This window comes from Odontesthes bonariensis, chromosome 14 (genome assembly GCF_027942865.1).
Source record: "Odontesthes bonariensis isolate fOdoBon6 chromosome 14, fOdoBon6.hap1, whole genome shotgun sequence".
NCBI classification, from domain to species: Eukaryota; Metazoa; Chordata; class Actinopteri; order Atheriniformes; family Atherinopsidae; genus Odontesthes; species Odontesthes bonariensis.
Window position 1 is genome coordinate 6,290,379 of NC_134519.1, and position 22,349 is coordinate 6,312,727.

The 22,349-nt window shown below is 41.8% G+C and overlaps 1 protein-coding gene across 1 annotated transcript; it reads right to left on the reverse strand.

Moving 5' to 3' along the window:
• Positions 1-8,346: 8,346 nt before the first annotated feature.
• Positions 8,347-21,065, reverse strand: hhla1 (HHLA1 neighbor of OC90). Its single transcript, XM_075483053.1, has 14 exons — positions 20,975-21,065; positions 20,656-20,712; positions 20,486-20,566; positions 17,884-17,967; positions 15,596-15,763; positions 15,448-15,504; positions 14,904-14,984; positions 14,713-14,745; positions 14,557-14,646; positions 13,315-13,686; positions 11,701-11,752; positions 11,142-11,300; positions 9,271-9,353; positions 8,347-8,455 (listed from the first exon to the last, which is right to left on the reverse strand). The coding sequence occupies exons 1-14, from the start codon at positions 21,063-21,065 to the stop codon at positions 8,412-8,414; spliced, it is 1,452 nt and encodes a 483-aa protein (XP_075339168.1). The 3' UTR covers positions 8,347-8,411.
• Positions 21,066-22,349: the final 1,284 nt, after the last annotated feature.

Below are 22,349 nucleotides of genomic sequence, written 5' to 3' on the forward strand. Positions count from 1 at the left end.
GTCTAAATAAGGCATTATCTGTCTTTATTTCACCAATACTTTAAAGCCATAATGTGTAATATTTCACGTTGTCTATTAACAAATTTGAGTCTTATCATTCACAAGTATTACCTCAATCGTTATTAATTACCTCCATCACAAAAGTGCCGTGCTCTTATATTCTTTATATTCAGCATGCGAATGTACATAAGAGTGTTACACCCCAATGGATGTCGCCATGTTTCTCCGCCATTTTTAAACTACGGGATTTGTAGAAGGACATGTCATCAGCTTCGCATTTTCCGTTTACACATTGGAAACGGAAAATGCGAAGCTGATGACATGTCCTTCTACAAATCCCGTAGTTTTAAAATGGCGGAGCGACATGGAGACATTCATTGTCCGTGAAATATTACACATTATAGCTTTAAGACAAATGACCCGAATGAACACGTACTATTGCACTGTTAGCTCAGAGCTACCGTGTTGTTGTTATTATCGGGGACTATTGACGTCATCGCCGCGCCGCTGCAGCACAGCTCATTCACTCCGGTAAGGACGTCCATCGTACTCAAAGTCGTCGTCCACGTCGTCAAAATCTGATAAATATCCTGCCATGTTGCACAAAACTAGCAGCAGCAAACACTGTGTGAAGTTAGCCGACCGTCACAGAGCACGGAGTGAATGAGCTGTGCTGCAGCGGCGCGCCTTGATGATGTCATCCCAGTAGACGCGTGTGTAAAAAGCCCCAGATTACAACAACACGGCAGCTCTGAGCTAACAGTGCGATAGTACACCTTCATTCATTCATTCGTCTGTGATTAAAGTCGGAGTAAAGCTAATTCAGCAGTTTGCATGGAAACATGTTCTACGTTTCAGACAGCAGGTGCTCAAAATGTGAATAAAGCAGACATATCTACATCGTGAATGTGTCCCATCACAGTCAAATGTGTTGCTAATCACTCAGCCAAAGATGAATAATCAAATAAAATAGATCAAATTAGGTCTCATCACAGGATAATAAGATGTGCTCTGCTCTCAGACTCTCTCAATGTGTCAAAATTAAGCTGGGGAAAGACTAAATGACACGATGGAAGATGCAGAAAAGAAAGGAAACAGGATGACAGATGGATTCAGAGTTAGCTACAATCATGCTATCAGTAAGTAATAACTGATGAGCTCTCTGGTTAAAAGTTGTGTCATGTTTCCTTTACACAACCTAAAACTAATGAAACATGTCTCTATACTGCAGACGATCACTTTGGTGCCCTTTATCACAGCTAACAGGAAATACAAAACACGTTACTTATGTTATTCCTTTCTCTCAACCCATTATGGTCGCTTTGGCTCTACTACAGAAAAGCAGTATGTAGGAACATTACAAGCATGCGAAAAATACACAATATCCTCCTCTTAAATACTGTCTCATTATCAAAGCTGGAGGTGTGCTGTGCTGATCGCTTATCAGCTACCATTCACAACTCAAGTGAACAAGACGCAGCCAACAAGTGCTCATCATGCGGGAAAAGCTCCAAGTGATGAGCTCATGAAGCCAGCTGAGAGAAAAGGGAGCATGGAAAGCTTTTAGAAAGCAAAAGGAGGCGACTTTAAAACAATCAAAGCCATATTCATTTAAGACTGTTACAGTAACAAGATATATTTTTGGTGTTCATTCTTTCTTTTTCACAATCCATTATTATCAATTTACTGCTCAATATGCGGGAAAAGTTCCTGGTGATGAGCTCATGAAGCCAGCTGAGAAAAAGGAGCATAGAAAACTCATCAAAGTTAAAGAAGGCGACTTTAAAACCACGCATTTTAGGTGTTCGTTCTTTTTTCACAATCTGTTAAGGTCAGTTTGACACTACTAATGCAAAGCAGAATGCAGCCAACAAGTGCTCATCAATGCGGGAAAAGCTCCAAGTGATGAGCTCACGAAGCCGTCTGACAGAAATAGGAACCATGGAAAGCTCTAATCAAAGCAAAACAAAGCGACTTTCGATCCATCTAAACCGTATTTCTTTAAGACGATTACAGGGACCTCATACATGTTTGATGTTTAATGAAGTCTTTGTCCCTAAATCACCCTGAACAGCTGCAGCTATTTCCATTTTTTTTTTTAAATCTGGGAAGTGAGCACAAAAGCAGCAACGACACACTAAATGATCGGCCATGTTAACACAGATCAGCCATTTATGGAATCTTATTGGTATGTGTGGGCGTGAAACGAACACCTTTGGTCAAGGCCCGAATGCGCAGACACGTCCAGATGGCCGACAAACACTCACTCCACTGCACTAATGACTCAGTTACAAATTGCACAGGACGCTCCTTTCTGATTGTTGCTAGGCAGAAGTCAGAGGGAGGGGCGGCAGGGCTTCTATGTTGTGATGTTACTGCCATCTAGTGGTTCTGCAGGGAAATGTGGAGAAACGTGGTGTCGACCCTGGTGGTACTTTCCTACATTAAGGAAAAATAAAGACTGCTTTTGATGTATTCATTTGTAAGTGAATCATTTGGATAACGTAGAGATCAGACAGCAGGGGACATGTTAGTAATTTCAACTATTATCTACAGAACTGTGGATGGGATGAACCAGTGTTGTGTCCACACATAACAGACAACTTAGCAAAGAACCAGTTTTAAATTGGATCTTGAGGCACTTTGTTACCAGCAGCCTGTCACAGAGACACATCATTTGTTCCCATTTCTTTAGTTTCAAATAAAAATGGAAATATTCCGGCTGAAACTGCTTGTTATGATGGATTTGTACTAATTGAATGTCTTTAAATGTCAGCTGCTTATTAGTCCCACTTATTCATTCATTGATTAATTTGCTCATTTTCATCCACACTTTCCCATGAAGGGTGGCACCTTGCATCGTTATAGTTACCATCGTCCTGCATCTCCTTCCAATGCTCGAACACACAGACATAAATTGGACATCTTTCCTCAAGCTAAAAATCAATCAGTGGCCGTCGGTGTGTTCAGAAATCACAGTGAATGGATGTGATGTGATTACGGCTGCCTTCCTGAGAGCAGGTCAGCAGAGCAGAGCAGCATTGTGGCTCCACTTATGTGTCATGAATTCCTGTTTTTGATGCCTCTCAATGGTGTTTTTTAATCCTCGCATCATCAGAATCAGTCAATATTTAGTTTTAAGTTGACTTTGCTTTACAGTTTGTTGACCAGCAACCTCTCAGGATGGAGGGAACAACGGCTGAAATCCCTCAGGTTGGAGTTCGAAACCTTTTTCTGAAAAATGAAGCTTTGACTCCTTAAAAGCTAAACTATAGAAATGAAGGGTGGATCAAGTCTAACTGAGTCAGGACCGTGTGTTCAGCTGTGATTTCCACTGATGCAGCAAACAGAGGGAGCATCCTCAGGGACTGACACTATATATCATTTCACTCTCACAACACAACACCCATCACAGAGCACTCTGTTTCTTCTTAAAGGATCTCAACTTAATCAACTTTAACCTCTCAGTTCCAATTAATTTTTACCTGGTTCCCACTGGCTTGCTGGGGGTTGTAGTTCTAATGCTTGTTCTCAGGTTTGTTGATAGGTTGTAGTTCTGGTGCGTCGCAGAGGCCCAAAATTCAATGGGAAAAATCGATTGAAAAGCACTTAACGAGCCCCAAAATGTATTTTGAAAATGCCATAAAAGCTGTATTTTAAACAGGACCTTGATAAAAAATGACATAACTGTCTACAGCAGACTTTTATTATGAATTTTGGGCCTCGCAGAAGCCCAAAATTCAATAGGAAAATCGATTGAAAAGCACTTAACGAGCCAAAAAAATCCAAAAACTGCCCTATTTTGGAGGCCTCATAAACCTCATTCAAAGTTTATATGTGACAGGAGACTCTCAACCTCAACTGAACTAAAGTGTTTGTTGATGGGACGGGCAGGAGATTGGCACCCATCAAAATTTCTTCAGAAATGTTCTAGTTAACTTTAACCTCTCAGTTCCAATGAATCTTTACCTGGTTTCTCCGTTTCCACTGGCTTGCTGGGGGTTGTAGTTCTCGTGCTAACTGTAGTCCAGCCGGCCGCTGTGAAGGTTGAAAGTCTTGTCGGATGAACGGTGAAGGTTGACTGTTGAGTTGCTGCAGCTGTGATCAGTCGGCTCAGACTAATCGCTGGTGGGAAGGTGGTGGTTTTAGGAGTTCTTGTGGTTGGCGGAGCCATAACTGTGGTTGGAGCTGCAGCAGTGGTCCCTGACACAGGGGTGGTTGGTTGTTTTAAGGTTCTGATGAGTGGGAAAAGTGTCGTTTCTTCTGTGGTTTGAGTCCGCAGCTCAGAAACACAGAAAAAAGTTAAATGAACCTTGCTCATACCGTGTTTTTTTCTAGTTTAGTTTCCACTCAAAGTGCTCTTCCTCCTGAACTACGGCCATCCCATGAATTCTGACTGTTTTACTGTCAAGTTTTCATTTAAAGACTCAGTTTAATCAGACAAAACGCAGTAAAATATTTGTGTTAACTCTAAACTGAACTGACCATCACAGATTCTGCCTTGTTTTATGTCTGTATTATCACAGAGACCTTTATGATTTACAGCAGGACATTAGGCAGAACATATTAATTTAAACATAAATTATACTGATACATCAGGAGCCTGTCACTGCTTTAAATAAATAAAAGCTTTCTGGATAATCTAGGTGCAAACTTCCTGTCAGCTGTCATCATTGATCCAATGAATGAATCCAAATCCTGAATACTACCCTCCTGGAGAGACTTACCATGCACCGTAGATTGGACTCTGCTGGTCCACTCGGAGCTCATCCCAGATGGAGAGATGTGACTCAGATCCGTGGGCAGTTGGTGCCAATCTGAAGATTAAAAATAGATATTTTGGTTTGAGAACAGAATAGCTCTTCAGTGTCTCGTTGATGGCAGCAGATGCTTGAATGAGCTTTCCGAGGGTGCTTTTGTACTCACCAGCAGGAAGTCTGAAGGAGGAGATGTTGGCCACTTAAAAAGGAGGAAGGAAACCAAAAGAAAGGCTTAACTTCACTTTGGATTTTTCAGAAACAGAATGTTTATTTGTCATTAAAAAGGTACATTTCTTTGTGGGATAGCCTGTAGGATACACCATTAAAACTTAAAAGATATTCTTGTTTACATTACATTACGGTCATTTTGCAGACGCTTTTATCCAAAGCGACTTACAATAAGTGTGTTCCACATCGGTAGGCCAAAGAACTTCAGGTCACAAGAAATCATAAGTGCAATACTGCAGTTCTTTACAGAGACATAAAAATATGCTAGCAAGGCAGCTAGCTGCTAAAGGAAAGGCTTGGGATTGTAAACTGCCTGTAGGCTAATAACATGCACATATAAAACATTTTAAAAAATGCATAAACACACACAAACCAGCCTGTGTTGTTTTAGCTGATGGTGGAAACAGGTTTGTGAACCACTACTTAAAGAAACACTCATTTTGAAGAATTTTCAGCCTGTCCTGGGTGCAGTTGTCAGCACATTTTAATGTTTTTCTACACCACCATATGGTAGTACACACCAAAAACCACAGACAGGAAGTCCAAACCTGTCCATTTTTTAGAGGAAGGTGATTTTTTCTTTGTTAGAGGAGAAGTTCGTTATTTTGTTGTTTTTTTTTAAACCTGGGCCTTATTTCTGCCATAAAACACGTTCATCTACTCACCGATAACAGTTTGGTGAAAGTTGGTGTCCTTCGGAAGATTTTTAGATCACTCGAGAAGATCCGCGTGTATCCACATAACCATGACACTTCATTGCGCCAGACAGACGGATTACACTGAGTGGAGGGGATGACCGGTCCAAGATGGCGGCCTCACGGCTCGTCAGCGCCAATAGTGGGGTTTAATATAATCCAGGGATATCCAGGGGCTTCCTACACGCGCATGACTCCATCGACGTACTCAAAGTCGTCGTCCACGTCGTAAAAATCTAATAAATATCCTGCCATGTTGCACAAAACTAGCAGAAGCAAACTTATGGTGAAGTTAGCCGACCATCACAGAGCACGGAGTAAATAAACTGTGCTGCAGCGGCGCGTGTCGATGACGTCATTCCAGTAGAACGTCCCCCGATAAGCCAAAAATAACAACAACACAGGAGCTATGAGCTAACGGTGCAATAATACATGTTCAGTCATTAATTTGGCTTAAAGTATTGGAGAAATAAAGGCAGCTAACGATTATTTAGAGGCTGTATTGTGAACCACAGCCGGTTCTGTAGGTCTTAAAGTCCCGTCTTACTACAAAAGTGTTAGTCACGACCCTTACTTTGAAATATTTGCGCAATAATATAACGATAGGTGAAAGAGACGCTCTAATCTGCAATTGTCGGATTATCATAAGTGTACATGTGTTGTTCATTTATATTTATATTTTACTATCCATCCTTGCACCATGCACCAATTTGCACTTTATGCTTTAGCCTTGTTCCATTTCTATTTTTTGTCTATTTTTTTGTACTTGTTGCACTGAAGAGAGCGAGGTGTAACCGGAGTAATATTCCTCGTGTGTGTCCACATACCTGGCAATAAAAAAGCGATTCCAATGAAGAAATGAGAAAAAAATTAACTAATGAAACACCATTGTCAGCCGAATATTATCACTGTAACTTTATTGGATAAATGTAATAGTCCACACCTGAACCGGTGTACGCGCCCTCCAGCATAACACCTGTTGTAACTTCGGTCCTTCGGTTTTTATTTTTATAGACAACTTTCTTCTTTGGACTGGACTCAATAAATGAGTGAAAAAGCAGAAAATGTCCAAAGAAAAACTTTGAAAGTCCTTCAGAAAGCTGGAGAACTTTTGCTCAGGACACTTTAAAAGATTATGTTGAAGTCTGGCTGCTTAGAAGGAAAATGTAAGGAGATGGCTGGGGCCAACTGTAGATGGATCAGCTCGGTTCAGTTTGGTTTATTTGTCACATGTACATTAACACAGGGTCGACATACCAATGGAATTACACTCAGCATATCAGTCTTTACTTCAGGTAATATAATAATATTTACAAGGTAGATAAAATCCAAAGTTAGTGGAAGACAATGACCAATGCTCTCATGAGTAATTTTTCTGGTTTTCTTGTTTTTTCTGCAGCCGTTTCCTGTTTTCCTGGGAATGTAGAAATAATTGAGTTGTGGCTGGACGCTGTAATCTGTTGTTTTTTTGACTGTAGCCCCACCTGGAAACCAGAACATCTTCTGTAGATCCATCACCAAATCCTCCCGGTGAACAAAAGTGACGCCAACATTGGTGCTTGGTGACACTTCCTTTGCTTTCACTGATAATTCATCATCACAGACATCAGAAAATAATCAGTCAAACATCATGCATAAAGCAAAGTTGTCAAACATTTCCTGGAATTTTTGGTTTTTCCACAGTTTCCATAATTATATTTTACCTTTTGAATGAGTATCACATACGTTTTAGGCCAGAGGAGTTTATTTGCCGCCCCGCGCTCGTGTTAATTTAGCGTAATTTTTCCCCCATTCTTGTCTGTGTGCTGAACCTGTTGCTGCAGGATTTCTCAAGGAACTTCAGATAAAACACGACTTCCAGATTATCAGGACGTGAAAGAGCACGAAGACGATGACCGATGCGAGTGTTTGGGTGCTGGTGAGATCAGAGCTGAATTGTATTTAATGTCCTAAATCGAGCATTTCAGACATCGGTCACGTTGTCTCCACTGGTCCAACTCGGATTTCTAAAGACGCGCACAATCCATACACGAGATAAAGATCAGAAACACACAAACACGTAGTTAAAATAAATTATATTCTCAGTGATACGGTATTTAATGAAGGCAAAATGACCCATAATACACCTCTGTGTGGATCCTGTTTAATGTGAAAGCAAACATAGCTGTAATTATGCTCTATGTTAGAGTCCGAAATGGTCTCTTTATGTCAGAAGATGAACGTTGATAACAAATTGATTAAAATCAGACAAAATCAAATAATATTCCAGAGGTTTTCTGTACTTTTGCCATTATTAAATATATTCGAAGAGCTCTGAAGAGAAGCTGAAACTGAGGTTTTGAGTCGTCTGGACTGTTTTAATGGTGAAAGTGGGTTCAAGATTCAGGGAAACAAATCTATCGAACCGACACAGGAGAAACTTTCGTCTAATTTAGATGATTTAGTTCAGATGCTCTCCAGATGTTCAGGTCTTTCATGTTAATTCTAACTGAAAACCCCCCAGATTTTAGTGATCAGGATGGCAGATATTTTGAGGACTTTAGTCAGCAAAAACTAAATCAAATCACACTTTTGATTAAAGTGATGAATACCAAAGTATAACCGAATGATCAGTTTCCAAACCCTCAGCTTTGGAAATCACCTCCACAGTCTATATTTCCAGGAATTCTCCAGATGTTCCAGTGGAGTTCTCGGCTGTTTTCTTGTTGTTCCTTGGCTTCCTCTCCGGTCACAGTTTATTGCACATCTTTGTCAGGCATCTCTGCTTCAGATCTGTGGAGTGAGCAGCGTGGAAGAAGGATTACAACCAGCTAACCGACACCACAGGAAGATCTTCTGCCAGCTGTGGTTTTACGTGGCAGGAAGACGTAACACAAACACAGTCGTGAAGCTACGAGGACGACGACTGAGTTCTGCAAGCGCTTCAAATATAAAGAGAAGTCTTTAAAAAAAGTGACGAACAAGCTGCATCGTCTGCAGCTTTCTGACAGAAGCTGAAATAAATTAATTTTCCTCTCAGCTGACGACAAACTGATTGTTTCACTGTTAAAATGATTAAAATAGTCCTCCACATTTAAGAGGAGTCAGCTGAGGTGGTTTATCTGGTTAAGATGCCTCTTTGGCGCCTCCCTGTGGAGGTTTTCCGGGCCCATCCAAGTGGAAAAAGGCACACTGGATGGGGTTATAATTATCTCTTCTGGCCTGGGAACGTGTTGGGATCCCCAGGTCTTAAAATGTGAACACAGCAGACATATCTACCTCCTGAATTTGTCAAATCAGTGTCAAATGTTTTGGTGAATAATTCAATAAAGTAGATCCAATTTGGTCTGTAAATCACAGGACAATAAGTTGTGCTCTGCCCTCAGACACTCTGATGGACAGATCCCAGATCAGCTCAAATTAAACACACATTAAAGCTGAGGAAAGACAAAATGACACGATGGAAGATGCAGAAAAGAGACCCTGGACCAAAGAGTGATAGTTCAGTGTAAACAGAGCCTGGCAGGACATGTAGATTAGCTCTCCCACACGATTCGTCACCACAGCTTCTTATCAATCGACAGTATCTTCCTCTACGGTTCACTTACTTCTGGAGAAGGAGATTCTTCTGACTCGTCGACACACCTCCAATGTGTGTTTTACGTACCAGAGGTGGCTGTCATCGCAGTATCTGTTGATGAGAAGGTTTTCGTGTTGAATGGTTTGTTGTAGTAGAGTAGAGCAGTTCAGAGGTTACAGTCACGTAAAAGTAAGCACACCTTCTTTCAGGTCAAAGACACAAAAATAATCAGGTCCTCACCAGGTCTTAAAAATCAGTGAATCCAACTTCAAAACAATGGGTAAACTAAGTGAACCCCTACTTCTCCCACAGGAATTAACAGGGTAAGTGGCAGCCAGGTGCTGCTGATCAATGCACCGATTAACTGATCATCAGTCAGTGTGAGCAGCAAACAGGTGTGTGTTAACACGATGCCAAGGAGGAAAGACATCAGCAATGATTTTAGAGAAGCAGCTGTTGCTGCCCATCAATATGGGAAGGGTTATAAGGCCATTTCCGAACTATTTGGAGTAGGGATGCAGCGATACTTGGACCTGAGTACTTGTCGATACTTCTACCACAAAAAAAAAATGCAATGAATTGGAAGTTTCGGTCTCACTAGCCTAACCACACTGTTCCTGATTAGCTCGACATCTCCCTTAGCTGCTAATCTAAAAAAAATACAACAAAAATGACAAGCCACCCTCTGATCGAAGTCTTCATGCAATAAATTGGTATCGGTTAACTTTAACGAGTACAAGTACGCGTATATTAGAATAGTATCGGCCCGATACCCGATTCAAGTATCGGTATCGGTGCGTCCCTAATTTGGATTCCATCGTTCTACAGAGAGAAAGATTATTCACAAGTGGAAAACATTCAGGACAGCTGTCAATCTTCTCAGGAGTGGACGTCCCAGCAAGGTCACCCCAAGGTCAGAAACCCAAGAGCTGTCAAGCAAGTTGGTCGAGGGCTGATGATCTGGGCTTGTTCTGCAGCCACAGGACCTGGGCACCTTGCAGTCATAGGCTGTGTTCGAAACCGCATACTTCTCCTACTTCTCCTACTACTCCTACTAACTTTGTGAGTTAGTATTGTTTGAGTAAGCGAGAAGTTCCCGGATGCATACTAGATTCTCTGAAATGTTGGGTATGCATCATGAGGTTACTACTCATACTCAAACTACCCAAGATGCAACGTAACGTGACGTCGCCGATCGTCATTTCCTGTCAAAACGGCAGTTTCAAGCTAGCTACAACGAGGGTAGGTTCACTTCCTGTTTTCAAAACAAAAGCACCAATTGTATGGTAATGGCTTTCCCTATGATAAAAGGCAACGGGTATTTTATTTTGTGAAAATAACAGGAAGTGCGTTGCTCACTGCGGCTAGCTTTAGTAGCGCCGAATTCGCGGGAACAAAATTGTAAATAGCCGGTATTTTGTCAGGTTTTCAACACGTTGGGGATCTAAACGACTACTTTCTCACCTGAAAATGTTTCAAATGTTGCTAAAGTTTACAAAGTTTAGAGCTTAAGTGAAATCAGCTTCAGGCCGGCTGATTTCGGCTCGGGCAGGAGCGCAATGCATTGTGGATAAACGCTCTGTATACTGTCTGATCGATGAGTATGCAGTATGGAAGTATGTAGTATGTAGTATGAAGTATGTAGTATGTAGTATGCGGTTTCGAACACAGCCATTGAGTCCACCATGAACTCCTTTGGATACCAAAGTGTTCTAGAGTCAGATGTGAGGCCGTCATCACTACAAGATCCTGGTGAAAAATCAATGCAACTCTGGACAGAAACAGCTAATCGAAACGATGCCACAGCGAATCAAAGCTAAAGACGGTCCAACGAAATGTTAGAGTCACTTTCTTTTTTAATATCACATTTAAAAGATGTAATTTGCTGGTGTGAAAAACCTTTTCATGCGTGTTTTTGGGCTGGAGGGTCTGCAGAGGCACTGGGAGAAGAACTTGCAGAGCTCGAGGACGCAGGGCTGCAGCTTGTGAGCGCCGACCGTCGTCGTGCCGCCGGAGACGGACTCGCCGCTCAGCTCCGGCCTTCTCCAAGGACAGCCTCTCAACAGATGGAGTGAGACGCCATGTCAGTCACAGACGTTCAACTCACTCAGATCAACGATTGCAACCTTTCACCTCTCAAGCCTCAAACTACTTTCTAAGAAGAGCGTTTTAAACCGAGCCGGAGGCCTGAATGGGTTAAATCTTTGCCGGTTCCACTCCGCAGCCCGCTTAAATACTTGATCACCAATTAAAAACAAGCAAGACTAAAGGTAATCACACACATAACACGTTATAATTAACCTTTGAAGGTTCACAGAGGTGATTTGTGGATGTTACATACATTTTGCATAATGTTCAGTGCTTATTTGCATCCCAGGAATCACATTTATACACATTTAATTTGAATGTTTTTATAATGTGAGCTTCGTTCATCAATGCCTTCCCATGAATGTGGCACCTTGTTGTTGCCACGTTGTCATAGTAACCATCTCCTGCATCTCCTTCCAATGCTCGAACACACGGGCACAAACTGGACACCTTGAGCTAAAATTCAACCAGTGGCCGTCGGTGTGTTCAGAAATGACGGTGAATGGATGTGAGGACATGAGGTTGGAGGAAAGTTGAACTGACTTATTCTTAAACTGTAACATGAACCTAAGGACAGAGTAACCAGACAATGACTATGAACATGAACAACAGAGTAAAAATGATGAGGTAGATCCCAATTACAGTGGATTTCAACCGGGTCAAATACATGATGGGAGTTTTGTTGGAAAAGTATAACAAGATTTTTCACTACACCCATTCAGAAACGTCATCAGGACAGCGGGGACGCTTGTTGGAGACTCTGTGGGTCTAATGGAGCCAACCACTTTCATATCTTTTGGGACTGCCAAGCAATAAAACCCTACTGGGAAGAGATCCACAAACATATTGAAAATATATTTAATGTGAACATTCCATTAAAATGTGAAACTATGTTCTTGGGCAATATAAAGTTTGAAACATGGAACATAAAAGACAAAAAATTGTTGACTATGTTGTCGGCAGCTAGTAAGAAATGTGTCACTAGGACATGGTTAAAAGTGGAACCTCCCACCATCGACGAATGGATTGAAATTGTTTATGAGATTTATGTTATGGAGAAGATTTCTTTTTCCCTCAAAGTTCAGAAAGAAAATTTTTATAAGATCTGGACCGATCTGTACCGAGTATGTAAAACCAATCAGATCTGGTTTTATCTGACTATACTCGTGCTTTGTCTCAACCTACCCTCTTCTATTTTTTATTTATATATATATTTAAATTTTTTTTGTGTGTGTGTGTGTGTGATATATTGATTGGGTGCGGTCCCCAATTCTGTTGTTTTTGTGTTATTACTTCCACCTGGAATGGTTTCTGTCCGTGGGAGAAAGATCCAGAAGGGCAGCATGGACTACATCACTGAATCCTTGGCAAACTGAGTTATCGTACATGTGTTGTGATGTATGTGATGGAGATGTGCCTCTCTGAATAAAAAGAGAATTTAAAACAAAAAAAAAAAAGATGCGGTAACGGCGAGGATCTGACAAATATCAAGAGAAACCAGGACTGAACACAGGTGAGTGAGTGGAGCTCACGACCTGAACGGGGAAAGTAAGGCCGAGATGGCGGAAATGGAAGCTAAACTGAAGACTAACAAAGATGAACCATGAGAGCAACTACGAGACAAATAACAGAATAAAACCTGATTTAAATCGATGACTCTACACTAAAAAAGGAAACAGAATAGAAACAAACCCCAGAAAAAAACCCAGAAAAAAACGTCTGCGTGGCCCAAAATTCAATGGGAAAATCATTTGAAAAGCACTTAACGAGCCAAAAATGCCAAAAACTGCCCTATTTTGGAGGCCTCATAACTCAGCCATACGACATCACAGAGACCTTATTCAAAGTTTATATGTGACAGGAGACTCAACTTCAACTGAACTAAAGGGTTTGTTGATAGGGCGGGCAGTAGATTGGCACCCATCAAAATTTCTTCAGAAATGTTCTAGTTAACTTTAACCTCTCAGTTCCAATGAACCGTTACCTGGTTTCTCCGTTTCCACTGGCTTGCTGGGGGTTGTAGTTCTCGTGCTAACTGTAGTCCTGCCGGCCGCTGTGAAGGTTGACTGTTGAGTTGCTGCAGCTGTGATCAGTCGGCTCAGACTAATCGCTGGTGGGAAGGTGGTGGTTTTAGGAGTTCTTGTGGTTGGAGCTGCAGCAGTGGTCCCTGACACAGGGGTGGTTGGTTGTTTTAAGGTTCTGATGAGTGGGAAAAGTGTTGTCCACGCTCTTGGCGTCTCAGGCTTTTGGACCGCAGATGTGCTTTTGGGCATGATGGTTGTCTGAAATGGAGGCGTTGTGAGCAGCTGAGAGGTCGTGACCTCCGCTGCTGTTACGTCGGTTTCATCCAGCGGGGCTGATGAAACCGAAGAAAACAGTCACAAAGTTAACTTTTCTGTCCCCTGTTCAATAACGCTGAATAACTGGAGAAAAAACTATTATTTTTAAAGTATTTACATCGATCAGATGTTGTTTAAACTTATAATTAAGATCGATTTGTTATTTAATCAGTTAAAACATATCAAATTCATTCAAATATTGTATTTTGTGAAACAAACCAGTTTAAATTACTTCAAAAATATATAATTTGCACAAATACATAAATATACTGGCTGTTATGAATATGAATTTTCTTTCTATGTTATTTTTATGCACTTTATTCACATTATTTGTGTGTTTTATGGGAAAACTCTTAAACCCAAATGGTTTGAAAATTTGTTTTCCATTAAAAATGCACAAAACCTACAAATAGGGCCTTAATATTCTTTTTGAGTGTGAAATAAAGCATCAGCAGATCTCCAATATGCAATTATAACTCAGTTTGTTTCCTTTTAAACACTCAGGAACGCATTTCTGTGAAAGCTTTGTGGTAGAATTCTGCAGAAAATGTTCAATTTGATTGTAATTAGAGGAGAAATTATGACATATTAGTGAGATCTCGGTCCATATCTTGGTGAACAAGAATACAAGTCAAGTGTTTCCCAGCTGGAAAGTACAATTCAGCACAGGTGGAGAGAAATTCAAACATACATAATTCAAAAAGCACGTTAAAATTACATCTAACCATAAATAACCAGGAGCCTGTCACTGCTTCAGATAAATAAGTCTTTCTGGATGATGTGTGTGTAATATTATAATTACAGTCTGTCGGCAGTCATCAGATTCAACAGGAATCTGTTGAATGAAAGGATCAAACCCTGAATACCGACCTCCTGGAGAGACTTACCATGCGCCGTAGATTGGACTCTGCTGGTCCACGTGGAGCTCATCCCAGACGGAGGGATGTGACTCAGATTCGTGGGAAGTTGGTGCCAATCTGAAGATTAAATTAGATATTTTGGGTTCGTTGATGGCAGCTTTTTGAAGGGTGCTTTATACTCACCAGCAGGAAGTCTGAAGGAGGAGATGTTGGCCACTTGAAAAGGGAGGAAGGAAACCAAAAGAAAGTCACTACAGTGGCCCGAAAAACTGAAGATAAACCTGAATCCACCAGTGCTTTACAATGATTGCACAAGGAAAGCATGACACAATGCTGCCACCTGCTGGTTGAGCTGTTCGTTGCCAGAAACAAACCTTTGTGCGGTCCCTCCACAATGGTCTGGTTGAAGAGTGGGATGATGGAGCCCACCTCCCACAACTCGGGCGCCTCTCTGCCTGGACAAAACCCGCATATCATATTCAGACAAACCTCGTGCATCGAAACAACACCAAAATTACTCCAGAAAGACATTCGGCAACCACCTGAAATCAAGGTGCAAGATAAAGGAACTCTGAAGGAAGTTGCCAGACCTTTATTGGAGTTATTCTCCCATAGCTTGCACAATATTTGGGTCCACTTTTAGAAGATATGTGTGAGAATAATGTGGTTATTTACCACGAAGACAGAGACAGACTCTGTCAAACCTAAACTCTGTGTTAAAGCATTAAAAACCAAACATAAACACACACAAACCAGCCTGTTCTGGACAATTTTAGCTGATGATGGAAGGTTTTTTTATCCTGTTTTCATCCTGTCAGAATATGAACAGTTGTGTCACCAACTATCAGTTTTTTTTAAAGGAGTGGAACTTGGTGAAACGTGAAGATAATTTGATTTGGGATCCTGATCAGGACTTACCCCTCTGACCTGCCATCACACAGATGTAAATGCAGTCCGAGTTATTCCTCTGACTCACTGAGACAAAGAAGTAGAAAACACGCCTTAAAGTTGGGATAAAGAAACACAGTGTGGTGTATTTTCTGTTATTCAAACAAGATGCACCCACCTGATAAAATGGAGGAAGACTTAAAGAGCTCATGGAGGTAACTGGTTGAGTTTCCCATCACGTCCAACAGTATGGCTGTAAAGTCCGTCAGATCGTTTGTCTCGTTTGTGACGCAGTAGCAGAACCTTCGCCTGAACGTGCTGCTTTCTATGCTTTTAATGCTGGAAACTATAAAACACACAGTTATAGAACAGTATGATATTTCATTCAAAACTTTCCCAAACTATTAGGTCATAGATCTGGAACAGATACGGTCAATTCTTCAATGTCTTTGTGTCCCTTTTATCAGATACAACATCATTTGGGAACTGGGCTGCTCCTGTGTTTGTCAGTACAGATTTTCTAAGCTTTTAATCTAATAATAATTAGGGCTGGGCAAGTTAACTCATTATTATCGCGTTAACGTGTTAACTATTTAAGTTGCTGTCTGCTGAGGAACCGGAAAAGAAAGTAATCGGCGGATCCACCAAACATGGAGAAGGGTACGGAACTTTTACTCATTTTTTCATTTTAAAGTTCTTCCAGACGGCGGAGTCGACAGAACCAAAGTCATCTGTAAACTCTGCCAATATGCCGCCCATTGATTGGATGCGAGACTCCGGTTCTTCTTACAGATTATTAACGCCACATCAACACCGTAGAACTAAATGTTCGATATACAACATTAGTTGTTGTAATCATTAAAGAAATAGCATTCTTAGCATTGTCGTTGGTACCAATAAATAATCAAAGTAATACAGGCCACTTTAGCTGCTTCTCAACCAACGGCAGAGTCATTCCCCAAAGGCAATCTTCACGGTCAGAACTAGGATTCTTTAACTTCCACTTCTCCTCTGCATCACATTCACACAGTTACAGCAAACACCACGAAGCATGGAGTAATAAAATAAAGATAAACTAGCAGGTAACATCACCGCTACAGCAAATTTAAAATAAAACTAAATGCTAAAGGCTATACACTACTTTTGAATTAATTTTTGGATTTTGCGCACAAATGCGATTAATCATGATTAATCAGGGAAATCATGTTATTGATTAGATTAAACATTTTAATCGTTGTCCAGCCCTAATGATAATCCATAAAAAAACACAGAATAATTGTGTCAGTTTGTGTCCCAAAATGATTCAGTTCCTTAAAGGGACACTATGTAATAAATTAAGTCATTTATTAGCTCAAATCAACATATTCATTCATAAGTTAGTCCTCATAGGTGTAAAATGATCTCTGTCAACAATCTCACTTATCCTCCTGAGTGAAGAATAACTTGTCTGTATCTACATAGAGCAGGTAAACTCTATGGAGGCTGCCATGTCCTTCCGGTCTATGAAAAATGACGAAGTGCCGAGAGGGACATAAAACACTTCGAATCGCGATTTCCCCACCAGGCCTACAAGCAGAAATGACGTCATTGTGACGTCATTTCAGCCAAATGGCTTTTTACAGCCGCTAATGCTAATGCTTTCTTTTTGTAAGTGCATCATCTTCTTCTTTTTATTATTATTCCTATGCTCCCCCTGGATATCTTCTTTTTGGCATTATGCTCACATTTGTAAACTGTTATTTTGTTGATTTACTAATAAAGTTTAAAAAAAAAATGCTAAATAGATTTTATCTCGTAAATGATCCCACTAATAATGCATTGATTGTTACCAAACTTCTGTCGTAGTACACATAGGCTCTTAACTCACAAAACGAGGCATTAGAAAGTTTGTAAGTTTACCGGGAGTTTATTTACCGCTGCTAATGCTCCTATTGCTAACGCAGGCTAATGCTAACGCTGCGTCGACGTCACTTCCGGTAACTCCCGGAATATGACTAATTGCATTGCTTGCACACCAAAGGAGATGTTATGTTATCTGACATGTTATCTGTCATCTGTATTCATAGTGTTGTTGTATGTGTGTTATATAATCCTTTGTACTGTGTGTCTTGATTTCTTTTTGTTTGTATGGACCTTGAGTCTGAAGCTATAGCTTCTTGAATCTTGACACATTCCGCTTGCCGTAGTTCAAGAAGTTGCAGCGCACATTTGAAAACGTGAGGCGCTAGAGAGCAAATTCATTCAACTTTGCAAAATAAAATTGCACCACTAGATGGGGGAAGAAATTACATAGTGTCCCTTTAATCATGCTTTGTAATACGTTTCTCCACCACTAGATGGCAGTATAAGTAAAGTTATGCCACACCATAAACCACAGAAAGGCAAAGTAACTGTCTTTAAATGTTGACTTCTTTTTCTGTTTGCAGCTTGTGAGGAAGCAGAAGTTTGTAAGGAGACAATATTTACTGTTGTAGACCAACAAGGTGAGTTTATGGAGAGCCAGAGAGCTGTAGGATGTCACGCTGAGCAGAGAGAAGAGCTGCCGAGAACCTGCAAGAAACAGGGAAAACATGGATTATAGGACACGTTGTCACTGCATTCACAGGCTTTTTACCGTTTAGCAAAGGTAAATAAGCCAAATTTACTCTTACAACTTAGTTTTGCTGTGTAACGTTGGACATACTGACAATTTATCACTGGTGTACTGTGGAATAGAATAAATCCCAGGCATGTTCTGCTCCATTTCCTGCCTCCTTTACACAATCTTACATGGAGGGTCGGATACAAGAGGCTGATATGGGTTTAATCCAGAGGGGGGCTGGGGTCAGATGGGCGGGGGAGCTCCACCATCCGGAGCGAGCGCGGACTATAGCTGCTGCTCCTCAACATAGAAAGGAGTCAGCTGAGGGGGTTCATCTGGTTGGATGCCTCCTGGTCGCCTCCCTTTGGTGGTTTTCCGGGCACGTCCAACTGGGAGGAGGCCTTGCTTTGAGGTTTAAAAGCACAAGATATATACAGAGCATTTGCCTTTGTTTGAGTTTGTTATCCCTAAAAGTTCTGTTGGCTTCCTCAAGCCAAGCCTTCAGTGAACTGGAGTGGTTTGGCACCCCGATAGTGGAACGATCTCAGCTGAGTCGCTGCCCATCTTTCCCCATCTCTTCAGGAAACACTACCCTGATCCGCCCTCTTAGGACATCACCTGTTTCGTCCCAGCTCCTTACGCACTTATTTGTTTCCTAAATTGTCTTTGTTTTCTAAATTGTCTTCCCATCTGTCTCAGTACCTAACGTACCGCACTTACTCTAGCACTAGTTATGCTCTAGTGAACTGGAGTGGTTTGCAGCCGGGTGTGAAGCCACAGGGATGAAAGTCGACTCCTCCAAACCTGAGACGAGTGGAGGTATCCCTCCAGATTGAGGAAGGGTCTTTGCCTCTGACGAGTCATGGTAGGGGGCTGCACAGTGGCGTGGTGTTAGCACCGTCACCTCACAGCAAGAAGGTTCCAGGTTCAACTCCCAGCTGGGGCCTTTCTGTGTGGAGTTTGCAAGTTCTCCCTGTGTATGCGTGGGTTCTCTCCGGGTACTCCGGCTTCCTCCCACCGTCCAAAAACATGCATGTTAGGTTAATTGGTGTCTCTAAAATTGTCCTTAGGAGTGAGTGTGAGGTTGTTTGTCTCTGTGTGGCCCTGTGATGGACTGGCGGCCTGTCCAGGGTAGGGTCCAGCCCCCCTGCGACCCGACCGACGGATTCAGCGGTATAGAAAATGGATGGAGTCATGGTATAACGGAGCAAGAGACAGACAAGATGTATTAGTGCTTTGTCAGCAGAAAGGAGGGCGTTGCACTGAGGCAAAGCTTAAGGCCTCGGTATGCTTCTCCGTCGCTATCCATCAATCCGACTCCGTGGTCCGCAAGGATTGTGATTGGTTGGCTAACAACATAATTTCCGGAATCACTTTCCCGGTTTAGCTCCTTCCTCTCAGAACAACAACAGCCGCCATTTCTGAAAGAGTTTACTGTGTGCCGGTCAACATTTGGTCAAAATTATTTGCATTTCAACATCAACAAGCTCCAACTCCAACAACAGTCTTTCTCTGTCGGTCGCCATCGTTCACTGTGAGGAGTGGAACGGAGCCGGAAGGTGAACAACCAATCAACCACTTTCACCATAGACATAGTGAGATTAGGTCGTCTAACGTAGCGCCGCCTACTGATCGGGAGGTGAACTACCTTGGGTATCCGACATCCTGACGGAGAAGTTCCAAAGGACGGAGAAGCATACTGAGGCCTATAGATGGAATGTTGGCCGATGCACGGAAGCGACGGAGAGTGTCTCCGGGAGGGTCTCCGTCTCTCTCCGTAGACGACCATAGATCAGGCTTTAGTTCCAACCCTCATCTGTGGTCGGTAGTGACCGAAACAATGAGATCACCGACACAAGCGGCTGATATGAGCTTCCTTTGTAAGGTGGCTGGCTTAAAGATGAGCTGCGGAGCTCGAGCATTGAAAGTAGTCAGCTGAGATGGTTCAGGTATCGGATTCAGATGCCTCCCGTTCAGCTTTCCTTAGGCGTGTCCAACTGGGACGAAACCCCAAAGGAGACCTAGAGCATGCTGTAGGGATTATATGTCTCTTCTGACCTGGAAACGCATCGCTAACCCCTAAAAAGAGCCGGGCAGTGTCGCTCAAGAGAGGGATCTCTGAGTTTTGACCCACCCTTGGATAAGCAGAGGGAAATGGATGGATGGAGGGTTTGGGAATGCCTTTGTTTCACCTAGGAAAAGCTTGAGGATGTGGCTGGGATAAGGCAGTCTGCCCCCACAGTCCAGTACCAGAAAAGAAACAGAAGATGGATGAATGTAATTTCTCAGTGGCACTAAATCCTGTAAAATACATACAAAACCACATCCGTTCAGAGTAATTTGACCTCAGTGGTGCTTAAAAAGTGACATTTGAAGCAGAACTGCCTGCAGGTTGACCTGAGTGCAGCTGCAGTTTCCATCAAGACGAACATTAAAGATTTATGGCACAGCACAAATCTCCCAGTGAACGAGATTATGACAACAAACCTGACTGGCTTGAATTTATTAAAGTATTGACCAGCGAGGTGAGGTCGATGGCAGCGGGATCAATGTGCTCCGCGGGGATTTCTGGAGAATGAAAGCAGAGGGAGTTTATTCCGGGTTTAATCTCAGTCCCAGAGTTAGCAACATCAGCAGAATGAGTGTTTTTAAAATACCTGTGGAGTCAGGAAGGTCTCTTTCGTGCCTCTCTTCTAGCTGTCTGGGTCTTAAAGCTGCAGAACAAGTTAAAAACAACTAACTTTTTACATATTTTACAACCATCTCCACCTCAAAGATGATCTGTACATTCAGTGTGATGCTGCTTTCTGTCCAAAACATCCTTTAAAAACTGAGTTTTGCTTCTCCTCGTGTTAGGGGCAGAAATTCCATAACAATTACAATGAAAAAAAACGTCTCAAGTGTCTAAATTTCCCGAATAAAACCACCTGTATCATTTAAGAAGCTCTTAAAGGGCAGAAGCTGCAGCTGACCCACCTTGGCTGAGGATCAGGAAGAGTAAAACTGCAGAAACAAAGGTTATAAAACGGAAAGGTGGCCGCTGCATGAAGCCCCCGAAGCCTGCCATGGCCCTGAAGTCGCCACAAAAGACACACGAGCTGCAAGAAAAGTGTTAAATCTGTTAAACAAAGCAGACACACACAGCAGAAAAAGACCGTAAAGAACAATTTAAAGAGGATTTATGGACGTAAACATGACTGAGGAGCAGCGGGATGTCAGTCTTTAAACAGATAGGAAAGAAAAGCAGGAAAACATGGTTCAATTCTTCGTAAATTCACCAATTTTGCTTCGACGTTTTATGGAAAAATGTCAAATTAGAAAGTGGGAAAACTTCAGTATCCTGATGTCATAAACTGTGAGCCGCCATCGAATGGCTTCAAAAGGGGAAATAAAAGAAGAATCCTTTGGTCGCCACATGATGTCGTCATCCTGACCCCCCCCAACATCAGCAGCACAAACGACAGTTTTAAAGACACGTTATTCAATTCTAATTTGATTTGCATGTTGATAAATGCTTTAAATATTCCCTCACTAGTTAGTTTGGTCCATGTTCATCCTTTAATTTGTGCTTTTTTTTCCTGTTCATTTTAGCTCCAAATCTGCATTTCTGCAACTTTTTCCTCAAAAACTGAGCAGAATCTCATTTTCCTTCATTTCAACTGCTCTAATTCACTTTCTGTAAAATAAACGATTGAACATTTCATGGTGAAATTGCCTGAAACCCCTGGTAACCCCAGAACATTTACTTATTTTTAAAGTTAAACTTTTCATCCATTTTTTCTGATGTGTTCCAATAGAAGAACAGATAAAAAAAAAGAATAGATAATAAGATGAATTTTAACAGCAACATGATATTAATATCCTCCAAAGATGACTTTCCAATCCGTTGCAGGCTGTAAAACTCATTGTTTCTACTTTATCTGACTTATTTTTTATCCCCGATTCAAAACCAATTGAAAACCAGAGCAAATTCGTACCTGCTGCTGGACGTCTGAGCCGAGCAGGACTGCAGAGCATCAAACCTCACCCGGCGGTCAGATAAGGATTAAACTGTTTCCCCTCCTCTGAACTCAAGCGGTTGGCAACTTGATGAGATCCTTAGAGGAAAAAAAAAACCAACACAAATCCCAGTGTGTGGCTGCAGGCTGGACACTGATCCGAGCCAACAGCACCGGCTCCGCTGCAAGAAATATCAGAGATTAGGCCGAAGCTGCTGCGTTTTACTGCCCTGCATAGGTGAGAACAGCTACTGCAGACACAGAGAGGATCAGAGGAAGGAGGTGGAGGCTTTCAGCTGAAATGGGACACAAAAAAACATAGATAATAAAACTGTTTCAGGGTGTAAGGTTTA